The sequence below is a fragment of the Alligator sinensis genome, unplaced genomic scaffold, assembly GCF_000455745.1.
Source record: "Alligator sinensis unplaced genomic scaffold, ASM45574v1 scaffold1301_1, whole genome shotgun sequence".
Taxonomy (NCBI): Eukaryota; Metazoa; Chordata; order Crocodylia; family Alligatoridae; genus Alligator; species Alligator sinensis.
In genome coordinates, this window is record NW_005842575.1 from 127,103 (window position 1) to 153,372 (window position 26,270).

The window sequence follows — 26,270 nt, forward strand, 5'->3', positions numbered from 1 at the left end:
GCATCTTTTCCTTGTCTTCCTGTCACTACAGCCAAGCAGTTATTAAGGAGTGAGCAGTGAGGATATCTGTAGCCTCATTTACAGGAATCAATTACCTTGTCTAAAAACACCTTGCAATCCAAACTTTTTAAGATTAGAAAATTAGATTTTAGACTACATTTTGTAGTTAATTAAAACGAGGAGGAACTGCTATTGACAATACACAGATCTTTTAATCAGCGTTTTAAGTACCTGGAACATTAGCATTGTCCATTTGTTAGAATATAGGCTATTAAAGTGCTCTTTCACTTGTTGTTTATTTCGGGGTTTAAAAACGTGTACTGAATTTGAAACTCTGGTCTCTTTTAGGTCTTGTTTTTGGAACTGAAGTTGCCAAATGGAGATGTGAAAGCTCAAGGGAATAAGAAAACTCTTGGTTACACAAGAAGATGCACTACTAAAGGACACCGGATCAGGCTGGGCAAGCAGTTCAGTACAACCAAGGTACAACTAAATTAAGTGTGGTTCTGTACTGTGACTATAGGAATAACTTCCTTCCCATGTACTCATCAGAGTTTGATTGGATTTTAGTGAGGAAAAATAAGTTTTAGTGCTGTCTGCTCCCATGCAGAGTCAAATGTAACCTTTTTTTAAGGCACAGATGTAACTGAGAATGAGGGGTAAACTGCAGATATAACTGAAATGGTAGGTTGGGCTGAGTGTAACTCCACCTAATTATGTCTACAAGACAGAAATAGCACAAGAATTGTGTAGGGTCAACAGTTAGAATCTCATGTCATCTTCTTGAAGGATGCTTAGATGTCAGGGAGAAAAATACAATATAAATACATATGTAGACACAAAGATTAAAAAAAGATGTTGTTTTTCTTGCAAAAGAAAGAGGTTTGTTTTGGAGTTGTCTGCTGGCTCCTGTATGGCAGGATTAACTGTCGATGATTAATTTTCTCTGCCTATTAAAACCACTTCTGTGTTCTGCCCTTCAAAAAAAATTGCTTTTCAGAATGGGTATGTAGATGGGTTTTAACCATGTACGATATTGACAGCATGTACACAATCCAGGACCACCAGCATAACTACCAATGTCTAACTCTTGTGAAGCTGCTGCCCTAATACTGATTGCCTGGGGTTAATCACTGCTGCATTTGTCAGACAAAGACATATGAGTAGATCTACTTGTTCCCTGTTTTCAGGGCTCATTAACTTGTGTTGTGCCCCCAGTGTCCTTTTGTTCAGTGTGAGAAGTGGGCTGGAAAAGCAGATGCTGGTGTCTTAAGCTCTAGCAGCAGTGAAGAGATGAGGAGCTTGGTAGATTTCACTTGGTGTTAGCCCAGGTGGGGTATTGTAGAAGTAATGCTAAGGGTGAAGAGAGTTACCTAACTTTTGCAGTGTTGGCTACCCTATGATGCTACTAGGAGTCCCAATGGCTGTATTCAGCATTTTTTAAAAATTCTTTTCCTATATTTTATTTTGAGCAATTGCTTGTACCTTCGTTGATCAATAAGAAGCAACTCTTTTGACTTAACTGCAAAGTTTTTATTGCTAGTGATCACCTGTGCCCTACAAGGAGTGTGGTCAGTGGGCCTGTTTGTGTCCTCCTGATGCGCAGTCAGAATAGGAGAGGTGCAGGGAGAGAAGCACAAGAAGAGGAAGGAGGAGCATTAATCTGGGAGAGAGGAGACAACCCAGGCCAGGCGATCATTTGACTGTTTCAGGTGACTTGTTTGTTAAAGCAGACTCTGAAATTTTTCTTTAGGACTCAAGACCAAATGAGTTTGTTCAGATAATTTTCTCTGGCTGCATGTTCTATATTGCAGCTACGTGTCACAGTGTTTTTAATTTCTGTACAGCAAATATGAGTGGAGCTGTTGCTCATGTAATATTGAGCCATGGCCATGGAATTGGAGAGTTTCCTCTCGGTATATCACTGTTGGTTAGAATTAACCTTCTCTGTAAAACCAAAGAAACTTTGTATTGAATTTATAAGGCAGCCTATTAAAGCTTTGTGCTTTACTTTATAGGATGCTCTGGAGAAATTAAAGACTTTACATCCATTACCAGGCCTGATTCTAGAATGGAGGCGAATCACTAATGCAGTGACCAAGGTGGTGTTTCCACTGCAGAGGGAGAAGCGTTTGAATTCTTTACTGGGGATGGAGAGGATCTATCCGATCTCCCAAACTCACACAGCTACAGGTAACAAGATGATCATGACATCTTTTTTTCCCCTTGGTTTCTGACAGCATGTTTGGGTGATCAGGAAGAACTGATTGTGTCCTTTAGCTTACTTTCAAACCAAACTAAATAAAAAATGTTAAAATACAGAAAAATGTAAATGTAAATTAAAATTCAGGACCCTATGTAGCTAGGCACTGCTGAAACAGTGTTACTAATATGTTTTGTGTGTGTGCATTTAAGTAGATAGAATATACAAGTTTCTGGTGCACCTTCAGGAATAGTTACAGGATTTGGGGAATACACACACATGCACGTGATTTGGGGAGGTGGGTGTGTATATATACACAGTGTGTATATATGTGTGTGTGTGTATATATGTATATATATGTTCCTATTCTTCCTGTGTGTGTGTGTGTGTGTGTGTGTGTACACCCCCCCCCAAATCCTATAACTATTCCTGACTTCACCCATACATGTATATGTATTAAAAGGCATTTTAAAGGCATCTTTCACTTTAACATTTAAACCCATTTGAAAACATGTATTATATTAGTTGCCTTTCTTTCTGGGAGGTACTGAAACTATTACCTGCACTTTAAAATGAGGAAATCAAGGTGCAAACTTAGTGAAGTCACCCATAGCCAGTGGAAGAATTGAGAATTCCCAAATGATGCTGTACTTTATCAAAAAACCTCTCTCATTTAGCTTTATCATTTTGGCCATCATGGAGGTTGGATTTTGAATTGCTTTCTCATTTTCCTTTGTATTATCCCCCTCACACATCCATTCATCCATAAGATGTCATCAATCAGTACAGTCTCAGTATGTAGTATCTTTTTCTTCCTCTCATGTTCTTTTACTAATTTCTCATTTTTTTCTACACTTTTATAAGGAGTGTAGGACATCTGGTAAGTGTCACTGGTCACTGACAAGAAATATAGTGGGAGCATATTCTAAACACTTTCTCCTTCCTCCTACCCCCATTTTTTATTTTCATTCTTGCTGCAGATGCCTTTCTCCAGCTTATTTTCCTTGTTCCTTATTGCCTTTTATTCCTAATTCCTTGTGCTGTGCTGTGCTGTGCTGTCTGTGTCTGTGTCTGAGCCCGTGGCTGCATCTTGATGTTTTTATATATTCAGGGAAGATGTGGTCCAGTGTATAGAGCACTAAACTGGGATTGTAGAGACCTAGGTTTGCTTTGCTGTTCAGCCTTTGACACTGGTTGAGTCCCTTCACTGCTCTATTCTTCCCTTTCCCTGGTTCAAAGAAATGTGTTCTCTCAGAAGTACTTTGACATCACCAGATGTAAAGCTCACTCTGATAGCTGAGTATGATTATTATTACTGTGGCTTTGTGTCAGCTGGGTCTGTATTTTGAAGATGACATAAGTTTGGCATTTATCTTATTAGAGCCTCTCTGGCATATTTGCCAGGTATCAGAGATTTGGAGCAGAATATCGAAATCCATTATTTTTATATACTTTGAGAAAAGAAAATCTAATTAATTAGTCAGTAGGATAACTCATCACTGAATTCTTATTAGTTAGTCCCCTGGATCTCTGCCAGAGTCTCCTTGATTTGTATAGAAAGCACACTGACTAATTGATTACCTGTTAAAGTGCAATTAGCTGTTTCCACACACACACTCGCACACAAACTCTCTCCCCCCCCACCCCCCCATGGAATGTTATCCTGATTTATTATTTGTCTTAAAAACTATTGACCTATGCCAGGAGTGTCAAACATATAGCCCATGAGCAAGGTTCCCTCCAAGATGCACGCGTGCATGACTGCACACAACTAAAAGTATGGCCGTGCACAGCCTTTTCAAGGCCATGCACCAGGAGAGACTGGGGCGGGAGCCTGGCGTGGGCTCCCCGACTCCAGGGAAGTGCTTCGCTCCCCTGCATCAGTGCCAGGGGAGTGGAGTACTTCCCCAGAGCCGGTGGAGCCACTGCTCCTCTCCCCAACATCGCCTTGGGGAGCAAGGAGGCACGTGGCATCAGGGCGGTGGAGCGGAGCAGTGTTCCAGAGCCGGCGGAGCCTCACTGGGGCAGGCAGCGGCTCCTCCCCGAGGTGAGGCAAGGCATGGATGGAGCCAGGGGCGGGCGGCTGGCGTGGGCTCCGCCAGCTCCGGGGAAGTGCTCCACTCCCCAGCACTGCGGGGGAGCAGAGCACTCCCCCGGAGCTGGGGAGCCTTCACCAGCCCCCGGCCCCTGGCTCCAGCCACCAGCTCCCGGCCCGGCCTCAGCCTCCAACCACCAGCTCCCAGCTCCAGCCCCTGGCCTCCAGCCACTGGCTTCTGGCTCCAGCCCCCGGCCCCCAGCCCTCAGCATCCTTCAGTAAGTGTCCCACGCTGGACTGAGGCGGCACACTCATGGACCGCTGCTCCTTAGAGGGAACATTGCCTATGAGCCAGATCTGGTCCTCTGAGCCTCTCTATCCAGCTTGTCGGACCACTGGCGGGCCACAGGACATAAGGGGCATGGCCTATCATGGAATTCAGGGCCCTGCTGGCCATGGCTATTGGCAGCAAGCTTGACTTAGTGAGGCTGCTTTCAGATCGTCGCTGCGTACCCACACCCCCTCCTTCAGACCCCTCACAGCCTCTGGGCTGCCACCATTGGACCCCTCTACCACTGCAATGGCCATGGCAGCCACCCCAGTGCTTCTGGCTGGATCCAGCCCATGAGGAGCCCCACAGTCTAGATCCAGCTCTGGGCCCCAGGTTAGTTTAACATCCCTGACCTACGCTATCCATAGCACCTGTCTAGCCATTTGATGCGTGCAAAGCATTGGATCCTTTTTACCTTCTCTTGATCAGGAAGAAATAGATAATCAACTATTCCATTTTGAAGAGTTAATTTCTCTTCTGGTGATGAGCTTTGACTACATGATTATGAGGGAGCAAAATCATTATTTTATAGAGAGTGCTCTGAAATTTTGTAGTAAGAAACTGTACATTTAGCATTTACCTGCATACTCATACAATTCTCATATAGAGAACAAAATGTGTACCAATTGCATTTGACATCTTTGTAATATATTTTTTTTCATTATAAACATTAAAAATCATTCTTTGGCAAGCTATGATATGGTGTGCAGAATACATCTCATGAAAAGTTGTAAATAGCTAACTATGAGTAACCCATGGATAATAATTAATCATCATTACTAATCCACTTGGAGTGATGAATTAACTATTTTTACTGTTGTAATATACACTCAAGTTTCTATATAGAAATTTTTAATGACTCAACATAACTTTCCCACAATGCAGGGATTTTCCAAAAAACCTGGCTGCACAACTCTGGAATGCTTACCTGAGACTATCTATATGCTTGTTTTGCCTAACTACCTGAGAGTAGTCTTTCTAGGCAGGCAGCTGACCCTTATGTCACCCTATTTTTTTGCTGGCCTCTGGAGTGGCATTCACAAACATTTGGAAAGAATGGTCTGTCTTGTAGTGACAAGTGTTTTCAGACTTGCAATATAAAATCTGTTCCTCTGTGTTTGTAGTGTGCAGAATTGTATTTTAGAGGTACACCGATACATCGGTCGCATATTGGATCGGCACCAATATAAAGAAAATTGACTGCATTGGCAATCAGATTTTTTTGGCTGTTGTGGCCAATAATGTGGCCCATAAATGCCATGTGCATGCATGCATCTGCGGGCAGCCAGGAGCACAGCCCTGCAGTGTGGAGAGCAGCCAAGTGCAGCTGTTACGTCTGTTGTGGGGGAGCGGGTGTAGGGGTGTGCTGATCAAGGCCCCTGTGGTGCGGGAGGGAGTGGGGCTGGGGTAGGGGCAGGTGCTGCATAGCCATGGTGGGTGGGACTGCGGGGGGGAGGGGCTCCTGCCACTATGTGCACCCCAAGAGGGCATGGGGGGGGGGTGGCAGGAACACTGGGAGGGGGAATTGGGGGGTGCTATGGTGAATTTTGGGGTGGATGCAGCTCCTCCCCCCAGCTGTAGCCCCTTCCCGGTACCACTGCTGTCCACCCTGATTGTAGCCTGGGCCAGCCTCCCAATGCAGCCCTCAGTGGTATCCTGCCCTTGCCCCATGTACAGATCCTGCCCTCGCCCCCCCATGTCCTCCCAGGATGCGCATAATGGTGGGAGCCACAACCCCACTCCCCGCAGCCCCCGGACAAGCCACTCGTGACTCTGTCCTGCACTCTACCCCGCCCCGGCTGTGTGCCGCCTGCCCCAACCCGAGCCCTACTTCCTCCCTCACCATAGGGGCCTTGATCTGCCCCCACGCTCCTTCCCTCCCTACCACCCCTTCCCCCAAAGCAGACTTACCACCCCGTCCCCGCTCTCCATGCTGCGGGGTTGCATATCAGCAATTGGATCGGTATCGGCTGATATGGCTCGTTAAAAAATCGGCCATCGTTATCAGCCCAAAAAATCTCTATCAGTACACCCATATTTTATTTTCTTTGCCTGCCTAGAGGGTCTCAGGTCACAGAAAGCCTGCATTTGTGACCATTGGATCTTTGATACAGCAGTTCTTTTAAAGCAACTATGTCCAGCCTGTCCCTGAGTATGGTTGTAGCCCTTGAGAGCAGTCAGATTGAGAATGTTTGTTTGTATTTAATTGCAAAGTGAAAGTATGTTCACTGCAGTTTCCTCCTGCAGTATGAGAGGGAATTGCAGCGATCCAGTCTGATACAAGGGTGTTCAACTGGCTTTGTGCCTGGGAGAAAGCCTCATGATGAAGGACACCTTTCCTCCCTGCTGTGCAAGATGGCCAAAGGCAGGGTAAAAAGTGAGGCTGAGAACCAATGAGCGTCATAGCGCCTGGATCGTTTGCCCAAGCCCTGGCACTGATTATGGCCACCTGGGACAAGCTGTAACTTGTGCCGTTGCTTGTCATCCCCAGGGCAGGATGTGTCAGCTGGGACGCATGCATTTTGGCTAGTTTCCCTCTATGTGCAGGGGACAGACCTTGCTCCTTGATATGCTCTAAGAGTCATTGAAAGAGGCCTCAGGCAGATTGTGGAGGAGCCTGATATGCATGCAGCTGGGAAAAGGATGGACTTCCCCACAGAGGAGGCCCAAACAGAGATAGAAGTTGATTGCAGCTACAGAGCAAGTCCTAAATGAATTGTACTTAAAAGGCTGCAGAAGTTAGTGTGGTCAGTGTGATTTTTTTTTTTTTTTTTTAGTAGTGAAGGTCCTTGTGCCATTTGGAACAGCTTGGGCTGTGCACAAGGTGCAGATTCTCATCCTGAAGGGTCCATTTGGAGTTGAGGTTTAAAGTTGCATTGTAAGAAAGGGTACTTGTATTATCTGGTTTCCTTGATGGGTTGTATTAACAGATTGCTGACCTCATGCTTAGCAGCATGAATAAATCAGTCTGGTTTGTACCCTTCTGTTAAACCGATGTACTTTTGGGGAAACTGAGTCACCACTGCCACACATTAGCATTCCCTCCTGAGAGGAGTTATATGAGAATAGACTTTCCTTTTGTTAGTTTCCCACACTTGGCATTTAATTTATTAAAAAAACTCCTGCTGTTCCTCACCTTGTCTCCAGCAAATCTCCCTGAAGAGCACTGGCAAACAGATCAATCCAGTGAAACGATGAAACTGCCATTTTGGAACAGCTAAGTAAAAAATGTGTTTTCAAGTATGTATAGGGCTGCCCCTTTGGTATAAACCTTTGATTATAGTTGCAGGAGTTTCTAGTGGTGAAAAACTAGACATTAACGAGAATACTGGAGTCCCTGATTTGCTTAGCACCAAAATCTTAGCAGCAACACTTACTTCTATAGAGTGCAAGGACTGTCCCAACAGTGCACAGGGAAATAAACTCCACTTCATTATGTTCATTGTGTGCCACCTTTGAGTTGGAGCAGCACCTTTAGTGAGTCATCTGAAGCTTTAAGAGATGAGAATTTCTTGAAAAGTAAAATAAGAAAAATAACCCAGTAAAAACCCTGTCCTAGGACAGTTCATTTGGGTTATAAATTATCCCTTTTTGAGTATGGGTTTTAATGCTGTGTTGAATATTTTTTTTTCTTGATTTACTCTTCCTGGAAGCTTTAAATGGGTTGTATGAAGATGAAATACTAAATGGATTGGACCTATGCAAAGGAGGTTGATTTTCCTTCAAAGGTTCAGCATACCCTTCCCTTTCTCTCCCCCCCCCCCCCTTCCTTAAAAAAAAAAAAAAAAAAATGCTTTTAGGACTATAATCCATTCTGCCTGTCATACCTGATTCTCAGCAAATTGATTTTATGTGAAGTCCCACTGGACTTTTTGTATGAATTGAAAAGCGTTGAGCAGTGTTTCAAAGGGAATGTAGCTGACTTATCAGTGAAGAACCTGTCTGGATGTAAGATCCAGGGATACTTTTTAATCTGTGTATTGATTTTATCTCTGATATATCTGTCTCTGCCTCCCATAGCAAGAGCACAGTGTTGGTTCTGCACTCCACAAACTGCTTATGTTGGAAGTGTAGGTCTGTCTGCACTAACTGAATGCTTGATTATGGTCACTTATCCAGCACTGTGGTAGCTAATTAACTCCTGTTTCTAGAAAGATTATGTATGAAACTAATTTAATAAAATTTCATAATCTTTTAAAAGTAAGTAAATCTCTGCCCAAATGGAAGTTTGATTTGAAAATCTTGAGTTCAGTTTCCTGCTCCATCTTATTTATTCATTTTTTATCTATAGCCATATCAGTGCAAGACTCTAGATGCCATAAGTATTAAAAAATACATAAACTCTAGTGAATTAGTACAAAGTGCCTCTAGCTTATTCTGCCTAATGAGTCCTCCCCACCCCCCAGTTTTGCAGCATGTCTGGAAATCCAAATCTAGGATGTGTTAGTCAAGGCCCTTCTATGAAAATGCTTGTTAACAGCCTCCATGACATCACAGGAGAAGAGAGGCAATTACACAAATAATTCTAGGTTTTTAAATGTCAAAACTGATGCCCTGCATTGCATGCAGAAGGTTTTTGGGAGGTGGTCCATAAGTGGAACTGTATTTTTGAGATCCTGCTGTTAGTTAGGTTGGCTGTTTACGTTCTCACTGACTGTAGCTTTTGATGGTGTCCAGATGTAGTGCCATGCAAAGCATATCACAGGAAACCAATCCTGAGGTGGCACGTGCATTTATTGCTGCAATGGCATAAAAGTAGTTTCTTTCTAGCCGGCTATAGATGAAAACAGGTTCTCTTGACAACCTCTTTTGCTTAGATGTCCAGAATCCTCTGGGTACCTGATGAGACAAGCCATCCTCTTCTACCACCCAGAGTGACAAATCTGATCTACACTTCAGTGGCTGTTCATTCCCTTTCTTTCCACTGGGTTGAATTTAGATGGTGAAACTTCATTTAAACTGGAGTTTGTTAGATTCTGGGTAGCTTGTCGTCTGAACTGCCTGCATCCATGTTAAATGCAGATAGAGAACTATTTCTGAGAAACCCGTTCATAAGTAGTCATTCTGTGGACAGTAAGTCTGCTGTTGTTGCCTTAACTACATGTCTGTGGTGAAATACTCATAGGATGACAATGTAACCATATTAAAATTGGTGTGTGTTTAATGCATTATAAAATAAAGAGTTTATAGCTCTTTGATCAATGTCTTTAGTTACACGTAGCATATGCTATGGCATTGAAATAAAACAAGTCTGATAAGGATGGCATATCATCTTTCAGGGATCACAGGCATGTATATCTTTCTGTTAAGTTATCTGTGACACTGATCCTTGCAAAGAGCATGCTTTCCTTGTTAGGCTTTCTTCCCTTACATTTGACAGGCGTAATTTTTCAAGCAGATGAATTACACAAACCATGTCCATTTTCAAGGGGAAAGACATCAAATGGTTCTGCATGCATTGCATATTTATTTCCTTGTTGATTTTGGAAGAAGTTTACAAAAGCAGCACAGCTCCAAAATGTATGTAGGCTCTGGAGAGCATTCCCATTTGAGATTTGTTTCAGGCGTTAGACTGGTTTTTAAGTTGCTTGACGAGTGATGTTTTTCAGTGTATCCTTGCTTCTCCCAGCATACTGCTAGTTCACAGAGCATCAGTGAATGTGCCACTTGAATTGCCTGAATTCTTTGCTGTACACAAAATATTTGGGATGGGAAGTTTACGTGTAAGTGTGCTCAGGCTGTACATTGACACATGTTCTACTACTTTGGGTTATCCTCTACTGGGTCTTCATTTTATTTTTTGCTTGTGTTTCATTTAGGTCGTATAAGCTTTGCAGAGCCAAATATCCAGAATGTTCCAAAAGATTTTGAGATTGAAATGCCAACCCTGGTTGAAGAGAGCCCACCTTCCCAAGCACGAAGAAATGTCTCGGCTCTTCCTGGAGCCAGGTAGGGAAGTATCTAGCAGCGATTTGTCTTGCTCTGCTTCTATTAATATGGTCACACTATCAGTTTTCTTCTTTCTGTCCCTCACAGAGATAGATATAGACTTCTATAAGTGTCTGTTCCGTGACTTGTTGCTCCGTATTTCTCTGTTTGGAGGAGAAATATCTGAAAACTGGTGGCATGTGAAATTACCCAGTAACACTAATAGCACTTAGCACTTAAGTAGCACTTAACCTTTGGGAGTTTCTGTGTCCTCACAGCCCCACTCCAGGGTTGGTTAGTATTGCTTCCCTGATTTGTATGGCTGGGTAAACTGAGGCACAGTATGACTGAGCAGGGGTTAGAGATTTTCTTAATTCCTGGGTTTAGTTTAATTCAATATTGCCTCTGGGGAGAACAGAATAAGATTAGATATACTTGTGTACAGCACCGCTTCTTAGATCACCCATCCTGGTGAATGAATTCTCAGTGCTATATTATTATTATAAAGCTCCCTTTGCAAAGGCAATTAGGCTGCTGAACTGCTATTATAAATCAATTTCTCTTTAATTAAAAAAAAAGAAAAAAAAGCTTAACAAAATTACAAAGAAATAATAATCTACTGGGCCAAGACAGCCATATTGTAGACTTACATATAGACTAGAGATTCAAATTTAGTACTTTTTTTGTCTTCTTGTGTTTTGTGTCTCCCTACCCTCATACTAGTTCTCATAATTCAGGGATTCGCAACCTTTTTATGCTGAGGACTGACAAACTGCGGACCAGCAAGCCGTGGACCAGAAACGACCATGGACCGGCAAACTGTGGACCAGCAGTGACAGGCATGCTGCGGGCAGGTAGCCAACTCTTTTGCATACTCTTATACTGAGTATGAAAAAAGGAGTGGCTGCCAGTTCGCAGTATGCTGGTCACTTTGAGTCTGCGGTTTGCCAGTCCGCAGTTTGCCGATCTGTGGTCACTTCTGGTGCAACAGCCAGCCCTCCTGCAGACGGGCAGCCAATCCTTCGTTAATGTTATTTTTCAGGGTCATGGTTTTGCCTACTCTGAATAAAGCTTGACAGTAGGGCTGTGCGAAGCTTTGGGTGATGATTTGATTCGGAGGAGATTCGGCCCAATTCGGTGGCCAAATCTCCAAGTCCGAATTGAACTGGGGGACCAATTAAAAGGTCCGAATCAATTCTGTGAACTTCACAGAAATCACATACTAGCATAGTCTCAGCAGAGCCCCCCAATGCAGCGTGGGGCAGTGTGGGGTAGTGGGGATCGCCCCCCACCCAGCAGCACCTAGCGAGTCATGGCTTTTTCCAAAGAGCCAGGAACTGGGGAGGGCAGGGCAGCCATGGGCAGGCTGTGGGGGATGGCTCTGGGTGATTCGGAGATTCAGCGGCAGCCAAATCAGATTCAACCGAATTGAATCTGGACAGTGATTCAAATTACCGAATCAAATCACTGGCCCCTGAATCAGCTGAATCCCAGTCTGAAGTGAATACTAGCTGCTTTATTTATATACTACTTGACAGTTAGGTATGTGCCCCCAGTAAAATAGAAGAAAATAGTGTACCATAATTTCAACCTCATAAATACATCTTGACACTACCTTTAGCAAGAGAACCCTTTGCATATGTAACTTATGGGTTTTTTAATTCTCCTGCATGCTTTGTATGATGCTGAGTATACATACTGTAGTTAAACTAACAATAAAAACAGAGTGATGTGGTCTAATGCTGAGCACTATATGCTGATTTAGGAAGTAATTAGCATAGTAGCACTCAGCATTAAACCACATCACTCTAAGGAGCTGATGAGAAACCTCTGTGTGCAGCATTAGGTCTGAAAAGCTCAAAAGCTAGGAATTGCATTTGCAAATATGATTTCTGAGGAAATCTCAGTAAGGGCCACAAGGTGGAAATGATACTAAGAGAGCAGGCACAGATGAGTGTATGTAATTGTTACCAACTCTAATACTGTCTGCTTAAGAGATGACTGGAGGAACTCTATACCTGTTCAGGGTTTCCCAAAGGAGGTGGTTGAATTTCTAAGCTTGGAGCAGAGCCCTAGCCCCGATCCCTTTTTCTCTGTCTCTCCCCCTTGCCTCCCCTCCCTGCAGCCAGGGCCATCCCTAGGGTGGGGGCAAATCAGGGTGACTGCCCCGGGCCCTGTGCTTTGGGGGGCTTTGTGGACAGTGCCATATAGGCCCTGGTGCGGCCACCAGCTCTGCTGCAGCTGCCATACACCGCACTTCAGCTTGCTCGTCCCACTCCCTGGCTCCACACTTCAGCTGCTTTCCACCCCCCAATCTCGCAGAGGCTGATATGTCCTGCCACACACCCCTAGGGACGGCTCTGCCTGCAGCTGCCCCAATTTCTCTCTCTGTCTCTCCTCCCTGCCCAAACCATCCCTGCAGCTACAGCATGCCTTAATCCACAATGTCCCAGCCCTGTCCACAGCTTCTACCAGCTCACGCACTGGAAGCAGTGCTGGGCAGGCAGGGACATCGGCTGTGGACACTGCTGGCAAGTTCCCAGTGGGGACTGGTGTGGCTGTGCTGATGCAGCAGCATCAGCTGCAGACTTGGGCAAATGCCCCATCCCCACCTGGAACCTGCACGTATCCATAGCTGATGCTGATACTTGTCCGAGTCTGCTTCTGGCACGTTGGGTGGGAGCTCATTTAAGCTGTGGGCATGGCTGGGAAATGCCTGGCATGACCCAACAGCCGGAACCGCCAGCTCCCTGTGGACCAGATCCCATGACTTTGTGGCTGCTCTCCTGTGGGCCAGATACACTTAGGTGGCAAGCCAGATCCGGCCTGGGGGCCTTATTTTGCCTGCCCCAGTCTAGCGCTCCTGTGAGGCATTGGCACAGGGTGGCAGCGCTCCATCCCTGACTGCCCCTGCGTACTCCCAGGGACATTTCAAAGTACCCCCAGGGGTACACATACCCCTGGTTGACAACCCCTGTTGTAAGTCAGGTTCCCCAGTCCCCAAGCCATTTTTATGGCCCTCTGCTGGACTCTCTCCAATTTGTCTACATCCCTTCTGTAGTGGAGGGGCCCAAAACTGGACACGATACTCCAGATGTGGCCTCACCAGTGCCAAGGAGAAGGGAAGGATCACTTCCCTTGATCTACTGGCAGTGCTCTTACTAATGTAGCCCAGTATGCTGTTAGCCATGTTCACAACAAGGGCAGTCCACCAGTCCCCAGCTTGTGCTATCATGGAATAGTTCCGGCCTAAGCATAGAACTTGGCACTTGTCCTTATTGAACGTCATAAGATGTCTTTTGGTCCAATCCTCCAATTTGTTAAGGTATCTCTGAATCCTAGCCCTGCTTTCCAATGTGTCTACTTATCCCCCCAGCTTAGTGTCATTTGCAAACTTAATGCTGAGGGTGCGCTCCATCCCATCTTCCATGTCATTGATGAAGATATTGATCTTGCCCTGGGTGGTCTACTGTTGTATTCTTTCCCCTAACTTTTCTCTGTATTTCCCTTGGTTTCAGTCTCCTCTTTCAGATGGCTCTGTCGGGATGAGAGATGCCAGCATGGCCTCTCCCATTGAGCCACACTTCTGGAGCATTCAGGGTCCAAGGTGCTGTTTTTCCAGTTGAGGAATAATGTCTCCTATATTGTGTCTTGATTTCACTGATGCAGCATGTTGATGTCTGAGGCCCTCTTCATAGAAGAGCTAGAATTATAGGGAAGGGAGTGAGCAGTGGGGGAGTTTGCTGGCTCACATGTATTTTTATTTCTTATGTCTTTCCCTCCTATCACTTCTTCACAGAGCTCTGGACCCTCATGAAAAGACCTAAGGAGTGGCAAGGTCCTGCCCTGTTTGCTTTCCTAGAGTAGGAATTGGATTTCATTTTGGAGGTGTGAATCAGGGTTCAAAAATACACTGACTGTGCCCAAGCTTTCAGCAGCAGTTTTGACAGTGGATCTGGCTGTGTGCAGGGTTCCCCGCAGAGAAAAATCCCATCGGAGTAGAGTAGTAGTTTCTCAGCCCAGATGCTTCTTCACAGCCTGTCTTCTAGAGCTGAAGTTTTCATCTTGAACCAGACTTGCAGGTGACACGCTTTCCCAAATCCTGGTCAGACCTAGTCTTTGTCTTCTGACTATTGCCCGCCTACGCTCTGTCGATAAGTTTCCTTGCTCTTGGCCCCTGCTCTGTTGCTTTAAGCCTTATTAGACCAGAGTAGACGAGACTGCTCTACCTAAATGTGACATGACACCAAGAGGGTGCTTGTTCTGGATGGCATGACTTTTAGTCAGTGACTTAATTGGAGAATTTTTGGAGAAAATAATGTTTCTCTGCACCCCCATTGAAAACCTCTACTTTTTTCCCATCCTAAAACTTTATTCCCGTGACCTTTCTTTATCATGCACTCTGTTCAGTGTCTGCCCCCAAATAAAGATCCTCAAAGAAAAAGTAAGAACATTAAGACTGGTAGAAAGTGGAGTGGAATCTTTTCTCTCTGCTTTGTCTTGCTGTGCTCAGGAAAAGGAATATGTTGCTAATCCCAAGGGAAGATATTTTTTTCACTCTGGAAGGCTGAGTGCTAGAGTCTCTGACTTGGAAACAAAGGGGTGGGGTGCCGAATGAGAGCTCCCTGAAAAAAGGAACCCTGCAGGCTGTCTGTCTGGCTATGTGCTAATGGGGTTAAGATCCATTAATGGTGTTATGTCTGTGTAGTGTGGCAGATGCATCTGGCAGCCTAGTACCATCTGCTTCTCTTGGGTGACTCAGGTGGGAATAGAGTTGCAGAACACCTGAGTGTTGCTGCGGGCTTCTGGCTTGCCTGCAGGGGAACAGTGGGCCACTTCTGCACTACTTTAGTTCAGCATGGCAGAGAAAAAATTGATAATTTCCTACACTTGCTTCTTCCTGTTTCTGCTCCTGCTTTTGCAGACCCAAAGCCAATGCCCATGCACACTTCTAAGGGTCACATTCTCTGAGACCAGACCCATGCTAAAAGTTTTGTTGGTACTGTAAAGTTAGCCAGGGATGTGAGTTTTTTGTCATGTTTCTGTGCTAACAAGAGCTCCAGTATAGATCATTGTATATATACCAGCAAAAGCACTTTTTTCCACTTTAAGCTGTCTGTATCCTAGGACAGTGTGCCACTCTGTCTATCCTGGCAGATCCTTCCTAGTATATATAGAGCCTCAGGATTAGTCTTTACATGGTCGGACTGGTTTGAGGGCTGCCAAGAGGACTGAATAGACTAGTGGTTACCAAACCATGAGGCCATGGTAAGTTGGTCTGTGGATTGCACTAGCTTCCACATGCCTTTATAGCAGGGGTTCCCAACCTTTTTAGATTGCGGACCATTAAACCACAGACTGGAAGTGACTGCTGACTGGCAAACTGCAGTCCAGCATACTGCGGAGCAGAAGCCAACCCTTTTTTATACTCAGTGTAAAAAAGGGTTGACTGCCGGTCCACAGTATGTGGGTCATTTCTGGACTTCCGGTCTGGCAGCCAACCCTTCCGGGCCACGGCCTGGGGGTTGGGAGCTTCTGCTTTATAGTATTTCCAGTTTGAGGGTTCACAGTGGTCTGTAAGAATCTTGCCATTAGTCTGCTGTTGGCTCCCACGTTTTGGGAACATTTGGATAGTGGTGGTAAGGCATTGGCACTTAGGAGCCTTTATGTGTAAAATATTAGGAGCTGCCTTCTTGCCATCAGTTCTACAGCGCAGGCAGGCCCCTCAGAGGGGAATCCAAAAAAAAAGTCAAAAGTCTTCCGAAGTGTAGAAACCTCTACATTAATGCCACGTAGAGGAGTGATATGGCTAATATCACATCTGACAACCTTTTGATTTCCTAGACTGAACCACTAGGTACCCATTTATAGCTGGGTTGCCTTGGGATCACCTTTCACACACATCTGGAGAAGGGCTCACACTCAAGCCTTTAGAGCTGTAGCAAGGTACTTTACCTACCCTGCTGGATCCTTTTGAGTGGGGAGGGGGAGAATGCCTCTCTCCACATATGGTACAGTTAAGTTAGAGTCAGATCCAGGTCCATGATTCATTATTAAGGAGCATCCACACATTTCCTACAGGGGAATTCGGAGCTGTAGAAAGCCTAAGTTGGAAGAAGAGGCAGGGGGCATAAAGATATGTGTTGGAGAGTGGGTAGGAGCTGCAGGATCAGGAAAGGACTGAGCTGGGACTGGACTTTATCAGGATGAGTTGTACTGCAGGGTAACCTTGGTAAGGTCAGTTCTGTTCATAAGGGAAAGTAGAGAAAATCAGGTCTTCAACACCCTTTTCTTCATAGTGCTTTTACCATATGACAGATTACATGCCCTAACTACCCTGAGGTAAGAAAAATGAAAAATATACCTTTTTGCAAGTGAATATAAGGTGCAAGGTGCATTTATTCTCAGTGTTCCTGGGCTCGCTGCACATTGCTTCTCTTAAAATCATTGCTGAGCACTTACTCATGGTGAAAAGCAAGCAGGGAGGGAGGACCAGACCCAAATGTGTGCTCTGGAGGACACCCTGCTGCTTCCTAAATTGGTGTTAATGTGAACCATTTGGAAAGCATGTGAAAGCATATATGATATGGGTTTAATGTCATAAACTGTGGAACAATCACTGCTGTATTTCAGTGTTACTGATTTTAAATAGTAAAACTTGATTTTGGTTAACTTACTTAAAGGGATACATCCCAAAAATTAGAATTAACATGCACTTCTGAGGGAATATTTGGTATTTAGACTAGCTCATTTGCGCACCGTTCCCAATAAGGCTGAGCTGTGAAGCTCAGGTTTTCACTTTCTATTCGATGCAAACACTGTAGCAGGTGCACATTGCAGTTAAAATATTTTAGGTGTTTGGGGTTAGAATATTTAAAATATTTTAGGGTTTTGGGGTTTTTCCCAGGAGAAAATCTGTCTGAGCAGTGCGCGCTCTTAACACAGCTTGGAAACTGCTATGGCTGGGCTGCAAGAAGGTAGAGGAATGCATGGAGCTTTTGCGGATTCAGCTACCATGTCCATCCTAAATGCTGGAGGATGGTCTTGGCAGGGGTTTAGACTTTGTGCCTCCTTTGAAAGGGTGCGGGGGAGGGAATGGACATGGAGCAGGCCTGCACAGGAGGTACAGCCTACATCTGCACTTTGGAAATGAAAAGGTAGTGTTCTTTTTTTTCTTCCCTCAATCTCATTTATCCCCTTTTCATGATGAATGTGTGAAATGAGATGACCCTGGTGGTAAGCAGATAGGGATATACCCACACTTCAAAAGGAATCTAATAGCACACTCACAGGCATCACGTTAAGAGGACTAACAATTCAAGCCCACACGTATTCAGTAAGAATTATCATTTCTGTTCATATTTCTCTGTTCAGCTATTTTAAAGTTGACTACTTTAAACCAGTCAAGTTTCTTGACTTGGTTTGTTTGGGGGGTGGGGAGGTTGTTTGTTTTTCTTATTTGCAAACACTGAATCAGAGTTTTAAAATAAGGTAAATGCAGTTGATGTAGCAGCAATACACACTGGAAATCTTAAGCACATCTATCCTTTTGTCTCCACAGAAGTAGAAAGCATCATAGTATCTTGCCTCAGGGCTCAAACTCTGTGGCTGAAGAGGGGCCAAAGGGAAGAGGGATGCCATTTTCCGTGAGCATGAGACATGCTTTTGTTCCCTTCCCAGGTAATGTCTTGATACGGCACTGTCCCAGCTTTTTGCTACATTAAGAATGTAGCAGACCTAACAGAAAGCTCATTCTGGTGGGGAGCAGAGTAAACGCTAATGCTTGCATCTTTCTGAGCCATCTAGCTGGAAAACAAATGTGTAGTAGCTTATGGATTTTGCCTGTAGAATTAGTAGGGAAGGCATTCCAGGGCTTTAGGTTCATACTTTTTAGAAAATGTAGATAATTTTAAAGTTACACTTGATAGAGCAATATAAGTGGTATTCATTGAAGTATCTTTACTATCTTTACCTGCTGGCTTCAATCTATCTATTTGGATATCAGTCTGTCTACTCCAGACCCCATCTCCTTTCATCATCTTGTGTGAAAAACTTTTCAGAGCAGAGAAGTGTAGTCTGCTAAGCCTCCAAAACCAAATCTCTCCATTGCCTTTCACTTTGTGCAGCTTGTGTAATCTACCCCCGGTGTGCATGAGTGGGAAATTCAAGTCTGGTCATGCATTGCATCCTTTTTGTACCCTTTTTACTTGAGTTAAAATGGTGGCAAAGGTAAAGTGATGAGAACGAAGTCTTGTAGGGGTTCAGGTATGGGACTCTGTCACAATTGCTGCATGGTAACATATGAAAAGTTATTGTTTGGCATTAACTTGGTTGATTGGCTCTAGGTGGTTTAATCTTGGCTGCTGATTATTCCCAAATTGAACTGAGGATCCTTGCTCATTTGTCTGGTGACCGTCGGCTCATTCAGGCCTTGAACAGTGGAGCTGATGTCTTCAAGAGCATTGCAGCCGAATGGAAGATGATTGATCCTGAAGCTGTTAGAGATGATACTAGGCAGCAAGCGAAGCAGGTGATCTTTGGGAAAAGTTCTTATCTCTATAGGATGCAGCAACTTAATGAGGAGGGTAAGAGGGTATCATCCCAGGGTTGCTGGCTTCCTCAAGAACTGCTGCTTTGGGTTGTTAGATAACAAAATTGGCACCTCAGTATGTCGTCTACCTAATCCAGGAAGTAAATAGTACTGTAACTGTGTCCCTCTCTAGGAAGAATACTTTTTAAATATCTTGCTGGGGGATGGGGATTCTATTGATGAGCTTAAGTTAAATCACTGGTGATCCTGGAAGATTTCTTTAGTCACCCTTGTTGTGATGTTACTGGGAGAATGAGGAAAGGAAGATTTTTTTTCTTTTTTGTTTTTTCCACCCCCCAGTGCATAAGGTACTTAAATGCAAGACCCTAGAAGGGGTGGGTCGGTAGCCTGGTCTGTTACAGTAAATGTCATTTTCCTCAGAAGATTCAGCTTCAAGTGTCGTCCTTGAAGTATGTGATAAATGTCATAGTTCCGCAAGGGCAAAGTTACATTATCTTTTGAGCAGCAAGCTCCAGATTGAGGACATTTTTACATGTGTTCCTGATGCAGCGCCAGGCACTTTTGATTAGCGAGCCACACTAATTAAAAGTGCTCAGCGCTGCATTGGGAGTGCGTGCATCAGTGGCGCAGTGCACGTCAGTACTGAGAAAATGGCAGCAGTGCACTTAAAAGCGGACCACCGTCATTTTCTCAGCAGTGATGTGTGCTGCGCCATCGATACACATGATGCGTGAGGCTGCCAGCATGCATCAATTTACTTACTCTAGCAGACTTGATTAATCAAGCCTGCTCTGACACTGGATTTCCAGTGCATCAAAGAAGACTCCCGGCACGTGTGTAAGTGCCCTGAAATCCTAATGCAACATTGTTATTTGCTGTCTTTGAATCATTCACTATGTGATTGTGATTCTGCTGTCTTTCCTCTGGTAGATCTGCTATGGAATCATCTATGGAATAGGAGCTAAATCTTTAGGAGAGCAGATGGGTGTTGAGGAAAATGATGCTGCTAGCTACATTGACTCCTTCAAATCTAGATACAAAGGTAAGGGCTCAAGTGTTTGCAGCACCACTTTTCTTCCCCTAACATGGGATTGGTTTGATCCCTAACTCCTTTAGTGCATTGAGGAGGGGAGAACCTTTTCAAAGTCCTATACATAAGTATACTAATGGAGTTTCTGCTTTTGCTTGTGTTTATATGTGACTGCTTTGTTTCTCTGCAAAGCATTGTTAAATGCTGCGTTGCTTTAATAACTGTGTTACTTTGGCTACTCATTAGTCAGTGCAATTCATTTTTAAGCTCCCAACTTAGAAAAATAACTATGTTTCTTATTCAGATATATAGCTGTAAAAGATACGTAATGATTTTACACCGGAGGACTTGTTTTTAAAAACAGCCATTGTTGAACAATCTTTTCTGCTCTCCCTCTATCTTTCATTGCATCTTAAAAGGGCTGGTAGCTCTGCCACTCTTATTTAACAGCTCCCACGCACTTTGTATTAAGACATCATACTTTTAAGGAGCATCTTAACTTTCCCTTGGAAAAACCGCCTAAACAGCAGAGTTGCAATCAGGAAATGAGCAGAGGTCGAGTGGGATGACTCATAGCTAGCTTTGGCAGTAGAGCTTAGATCTGAGCTGAAAAATAATGAAGTGACGATATAGTGCTTCCCTCACTGAATCTGTTCTTAAGGTCACTTCTGATGGCTTCTGGATTGACTCCCATCAGGAGATCCATTAGGATGTGGCCCCATCTGGCTACAATACAAAGAGAATAGTGTCTTGCTACTTTTCTTCCTACAGCATTGCAATAACACGTGTCATACTGAATTGCATATAAAGTTTACTGACTAATGCTATCACGATCTTGAACACTTTTCTTTTTTACTGTAAAATGTGATTTAAAAAAAAATATATATTTTCAAGTTTTTGCAAACCCTTAAAAATCTTTCAGAAGTCTAAAAACTGGAAGTCCATTTCACATCAAAACTTGATGTGAAAGGGAGTCCTCTCAATGAGTATAGTTCTTGACTTGGCTTCTTTTTACCCCCCCCCGGCATCACAGTCCCTTTTTTCCTTGCAGGACGGTCTGGGATATTAAAATGAACTCTAACACTTTTGTTTCAATTTTATTCCTCTTTCCAGTGCTACTCTGGGTCTTGACCCCTTGATACACATAATAAATGTGTGATGGTCCTACCCTGGTCACAGTCAGTATTGGTGTAATACTAGCTTCCTACCTACCTCTTGGACGACATCTGTCCAGTCAGCCATGCCTTCTTTTCCCAGCTGACAAACTCATTCAGCGGAGCTGATAATAAACCCGAGGAAGTGATTCCTCACCCTCTGCTCTCACAGGGGGCCTGGGAAATGTAAATACTGCAACTTCTCCACCTTGTTAGCCTTCTGATATTTGTGATTTCAAACTAGTGTCCCTGCCTTGGATGGAAACATGGATGGCAGAGTAGTCCTGCAGTACCAGCTGTCTAGTGTGCAGAGCACGAGAGCAAGACAAGGCAATGTGGAATGGTGGGTCATCTTCTCTTTTGTTTCCTTTCACAGGGATTCAGAAGTTCCTGCGGGAGACGGTGAACAACTGCAGCAGGGATGGTTTTGTGAAGACCATTCTAGGGAGGCGCAGATACCTGCCAGCTATCAGAGACCCCAACCCTTATAGCAAAGCTCATGTACGTTGAGGGCCATTCTTTTTGACCAGTGAAAATTTTCCTTTTACTGAAAGGATCTTTGTGGGTGGTATCTACAGCATCACTCTAATACTTGGCTGGAACAGTTATTTCCTCATTCTAACTGTGACAAGTGTGAAGATTAGTAAGTTAGCCATGGACCCTCTGTTTTTCTGTAACATGGCAAAGACAAATGGACATGCTTTTAGACATGTTAACTGTTGTTCTGAGGTTGAGCTAGGGATGACCTGCTCCAAGGCTGTTGCATATTTGTATTGTGCGAGTGCCTCAAGTTTTGCCTGATGCTTTTCAAATAAAGGGACATGCACAGGTTTTTGCACCCCAAAAAGCTTTATCAGCCTATTTTTGAATGCTTTACTTTTTTTTTTCCATCCTGTCATTACTGTGGCTTTATCATGCACATTAGCCAGCTGGCTATGAATTTCAGTATTCCACTTAGCACAGTGTTCCCCAGGTACTCTCAGTATTAAAGCTTTTTCTTATGCCCTGTATGGGGTACAGCTGCTGTGAGGAGGTACACAGTAATTATCATTGTTCTAACCTCTTTTCATAATTCCTATCTTGGAATTGGAATGAGTCATATATCAATATAAAAGCATGTAATTTAAAAAAATGTAGTGATATATTTAACTCTGTGGGAAAAGCAAATCCCACCCAACAATGTTCATGAATTACATATCATCAGCATTTGTTTGAAAGAGGACATTTTAAAACCCATATTTTCACTAATTTGAAAGAAAAATAGGACCATGTTTAGGGAAAACTGAGATGAGTAGACAGAACTTTTACTAAATCTGAGATTTTTGTATTGGAGATATTTTTCAAGGTGACTTTTAGAGACACCTGTCACTGTTTCTCTATTTCCCTAATAATGAATTGACTGTAGGAGAGCCATCATCTCTCTGAGAAAGCATTATACTTCGCAGTATGATGCTCAGTCTGAACTTGTGGCATTAGGAATGGAGGAAGGAGTAAATTGCATCTTAAATAAATGTGAAGAGAAGCAGGACACTTTCAAAATTGATGTTGTATTTTCTTCTTGTTAGAAAAAAAGACTATTTGGGCTAAAGTTTCCTAAATCTAAATTGTGCTCTGGTGTGAGTTTGAAACACAGTTTCTGTTCGGTCTTTACTTATGTTAAAATTATATTTAAAACCTATTAAAAATTGATCTTTAGTTTCAGCTTTCCCTAAATGTTCCTTCATATATTTCAGTTCTGAGAGGATCAGAAACAACCTCTGAAGAGAGCTTTCTTGTCTGAGAAAAGCAGAAGTAGACAGAGCTCTCTTGCATGAAAAATGCCCCTGCATTGTTGGAGGTTTGGTTTTTGCAGTTTGTAAAGTCATCTCTGGCAGGATTTTCCACAGCAGATCAAATGCCAGTCTGAGAAGTCCAGCATCTGCTTCTGGTAGTATGTGATGGTTTTGGAAGTAGGCACAAATTCCCCATAATGTATCTAGTTGGCTCTGTGATTGTCTTTCACTGGATGAAATCTTGGGACTATTATTAGAGTGCTTCTTTCTAATGGCCGGTGCCTGGCAACCTAGATCAGCCTCAGTACTAGTAGATTTTAAGTTTATAGAAATTCTTCTCAAGTGTGTAGAGGCAGCCTGTGTTTGTGGAGCATGCCTTGACTTCTTTTCCCCATGGCAGATGTATGAGGCTTAGCCAGAGACGCGGTTGGCTGTGTGTAGGTGACACTGGGTTTGTTTGTGATCCTTAGGCAGAGCGGCAAGCTGTGAATACAACTGTTCAGGGTTCTGCCGCTGACCTTGTCAAAACAGCTACTGTGAACATTCAGAGGCGGCTTGAAGCTTTCCCCTCCACAATCAAGTCCCATGGACACCTGGAGAGCTCATTTCAGATGGACAGGGCAGGTAGGCTTCCATTCCTCCTTAGGCCAGAGGGCAAAACTTGAAAGTTTGTAAGAGTTATTTAAAACAAAACTCAGCACATGGGGTATTTGGGCGAAGAGTGGGGAACAACCATTTATTTCCCGATACCATACAAGTCCAAAGGAGGACTGTGTGCTCAGCCTGTAAACAAAAATGGTGTGTTTGCAGCAAACCCCCCAATTACCCGTTTGGTTCAGGGGGCATATAAAAAATGTGAATAATTGGAGTCAAGAAACATGGAGGCCACCTGTGCTCTATTCTTTGACATTACTACTGATTTGCTTAGGAGAAGAAAAAAAATAAGCAAATGCTTTAGTTCAGCGATTCTCAACCTTTTAGACTTGAAGCAACCCTTGGAAAAGTCATCTCTTAGTTTTCATTCAGTTTTTGACTACAGAAAGACAATAGAGCAACTTTTCTTTTGCAAAGAACTCGGAAAGACCACAACAGATCAGAATGTTTTTAACACTGGATTTGTATTTGAAATCTCTGGGTTTATCTTATGAACTATGTTTGCAAACCTAGCAGTGCTCACATTGTGTGGCATTCTGTGATGCCCTTGAAAGGATCTGAAGGCACCCAGGGTGCCTCAGCAACCTAGTTGAGAATCATTGCTTTTGCTTTGAAGGCAGCAAGAAAATGCTGGGTGTGACAGTTAGTTAAAGAATACCGCTTCCGTTAGAATTAAGTCTAAAATTTGTTTGTAATGGTGTTGTATGAAGCTTTAATCATCATACATTTGTGTTGGCCACATTACTCATGAATTAGCAAAGCTATAATCAAGTTAAGCAGCTTGTTCTCAGCTGAATGCCATTAAAACCTTTTATAGCACAGCACAAGCCATGCTTTTTGTTAATCTGCCATTTGTTCTAGAAAAGTTGCTTTAGGGGGTCTTAGATTTTTATTTGTTTGGTATTTCATATCCTTCCGTCCATAGCAGGAGGCTGTCTTAATACTGTACTTCCAATTACAGGTCTCAGTTCAAAATAATAGTTAATTTTAGAAGCTCTAAAATTTGTCAGGTAGCTTTTCCCTTCATGAAGCCAAGATCTGATATCATGTAAAGTGTCAGGGCTATGAACAAATAACAAACTTGTCAAATGTCTGTGAGAGCTCGGAGGTAGTTTCCAGTTGTACAATGGTCCAAGCACTGCAGTGACTCAAGGAGAAGGTCATTGAGAGAGAATAGTTTTAAATGCTGTCTGAAGTTCAGAGGCTTGAAATGTGAGCAGCAATCCCAGCTAAGATGAGTTTAAGTGGGCAGAAAGCTTTGGAGGTGCTCAGTGCAGGGATCTCCCTGCAGTTTACCTAGTGGCTGTCTTTTCCCACCCTCTTCCCCTTCCAGAGGTGTGCACTGTGAGAGAAGAGTTTTTTCTGCAATGGTCTGTTTAGAAGTTAGCCTTACTTTAAAGGTGGAACAAAGCCTTGGATAGCCAACATTTGTAAATGGGATCCCCCCTCCCTCCCTCCTCCCCCCCAACTTGTCCCTTTCACTTGCTAATTTCTGGGTATTTTCTTTAAGCGATTAACACGGAGTATACTAAAGGGATTCCACTTCTGTCACGCCCAGCCTGCTGGGATCCAAGTTTGTATCTGTGCCTGTTATTGTGGGCAATGGCAGCTCATGCTTTTCAGAAGCAGTAGCTGCAATTCCAGATTACTGCAGTTGGTTGGCTTCTCAGAAGTTTGCAGGCTTTTTGGAATTAGCCATTTAAAACTATTCTGGAAGAAGAAGAGCAAAATCCCTAATTCATTGCCGGGAGAATGTTATAAACCAGCTTCTCATTAAAACCAACATGATTGTGTTTAAAATTTGCTTGTGGAACAGATGGTCTAAGAGATGTGCTTGTCCCTCTTTGTGTTCTGATTCACATCTAGATAATTTAGGGATAAAATGTTTGTTTTGGGAAAGCTTTGCATTAACATTCTCCCTTCCTAGCAGCTCTATGAATATTGATATATAGCGTAATAATGACTTGTATATGTACCTCTTTAGGCAGGGATATTTTCATTATTAAGCTCTGTCAGACATGAATCTTGCTGTATCAGTGTGTGTTGATCTTTTCGGTGAAGACATACTTCTGTGCGTAATGGGAGTTAACTTTTCATATTTTTGTACTGTTAAACCTATGTAGGAAGGTTAGAGAGGAGGAGAAACAGAAGGATGTTACACCCCATCACGGGAGGTTTCTTCATCCTCCAACTCCATGATGAACTCCTCTATGAGGTTGCAGAAGATGATGTAATTCAGGTAAGGGGACATTTGCTTTTCTAGCCAACCTACTATTACTACATATCAGTTGGGTCTGTTTCTTGTGTCCTCTGTAACAGTGATTCTCAACATATCTGACCCTATGGCTGGATCCAGCATGTGGTTGGTCTACAGGTGCAATCCCATATAGTCCGGCCCTGTGTTGGATCTTGTCACGGAATGACCTTGTGCGCTGGTGCAATCTGATGCTTAGAGTCATGTCATTTAGCCCATCGGGCTCCTCATGGGTCTGGAAACAGCAGTGGAGGAGGGGTGGCTGTGTTAAAGGCTGTGGCTCTGGGCTTTGCCAGGCAATTAATGCTGCTGCCACTCCCTCACTGGCAAATTTCCAGACATTTGGGGATTCCCAGGG

The 26,270-nt window shown here is 43.6% G+C and overlaps 1 protein-coding gene across 1 annotated transcript in view; it reads left to right on the plus strand.

The window, feature by feature from the left end:
- POLQ (DNA polymerase theta) overlaps positions 1-26,270 on the plus strand; it is a 90,510-nt gene that overhangs the window by 50,563 nt on the left and 13,677 nt on the right. Inside the window, exons 21-29 of the mRNA XM_014524111.2 lie at positions 349-483; positions 2,019-2,193; positions 10,389-10,518; positions 18,059-18,177; positions 18,843-19,027; positions 19,979-20,090; positions 21,609-21,733; positions 23,475-23,628; positions 25,782-25,897. Of these exons, the coding sequence (XP_014379597.2) occupies positions 349-483; positions 2,019-2,193; positions 10,389-10,518; positions 18,059-18,177; positions 18,843-19,027; positions 19,979-20,090; positions 21,609-21,733; positions 23,475-23,628; positions 25,782-25,897 (1,251 nt within the window). The remainder of the gene's footprint in view (positions 1-348; positions 484-2,018; positions 2,194-10,388; positions 10,519-18,058; positions 18,178-18,842; positions 19,028-19,978; positions 20,091-21,608; positions 21,734-23,474; positions 23,629-25,781; positions 25,898-26,270) is intronic.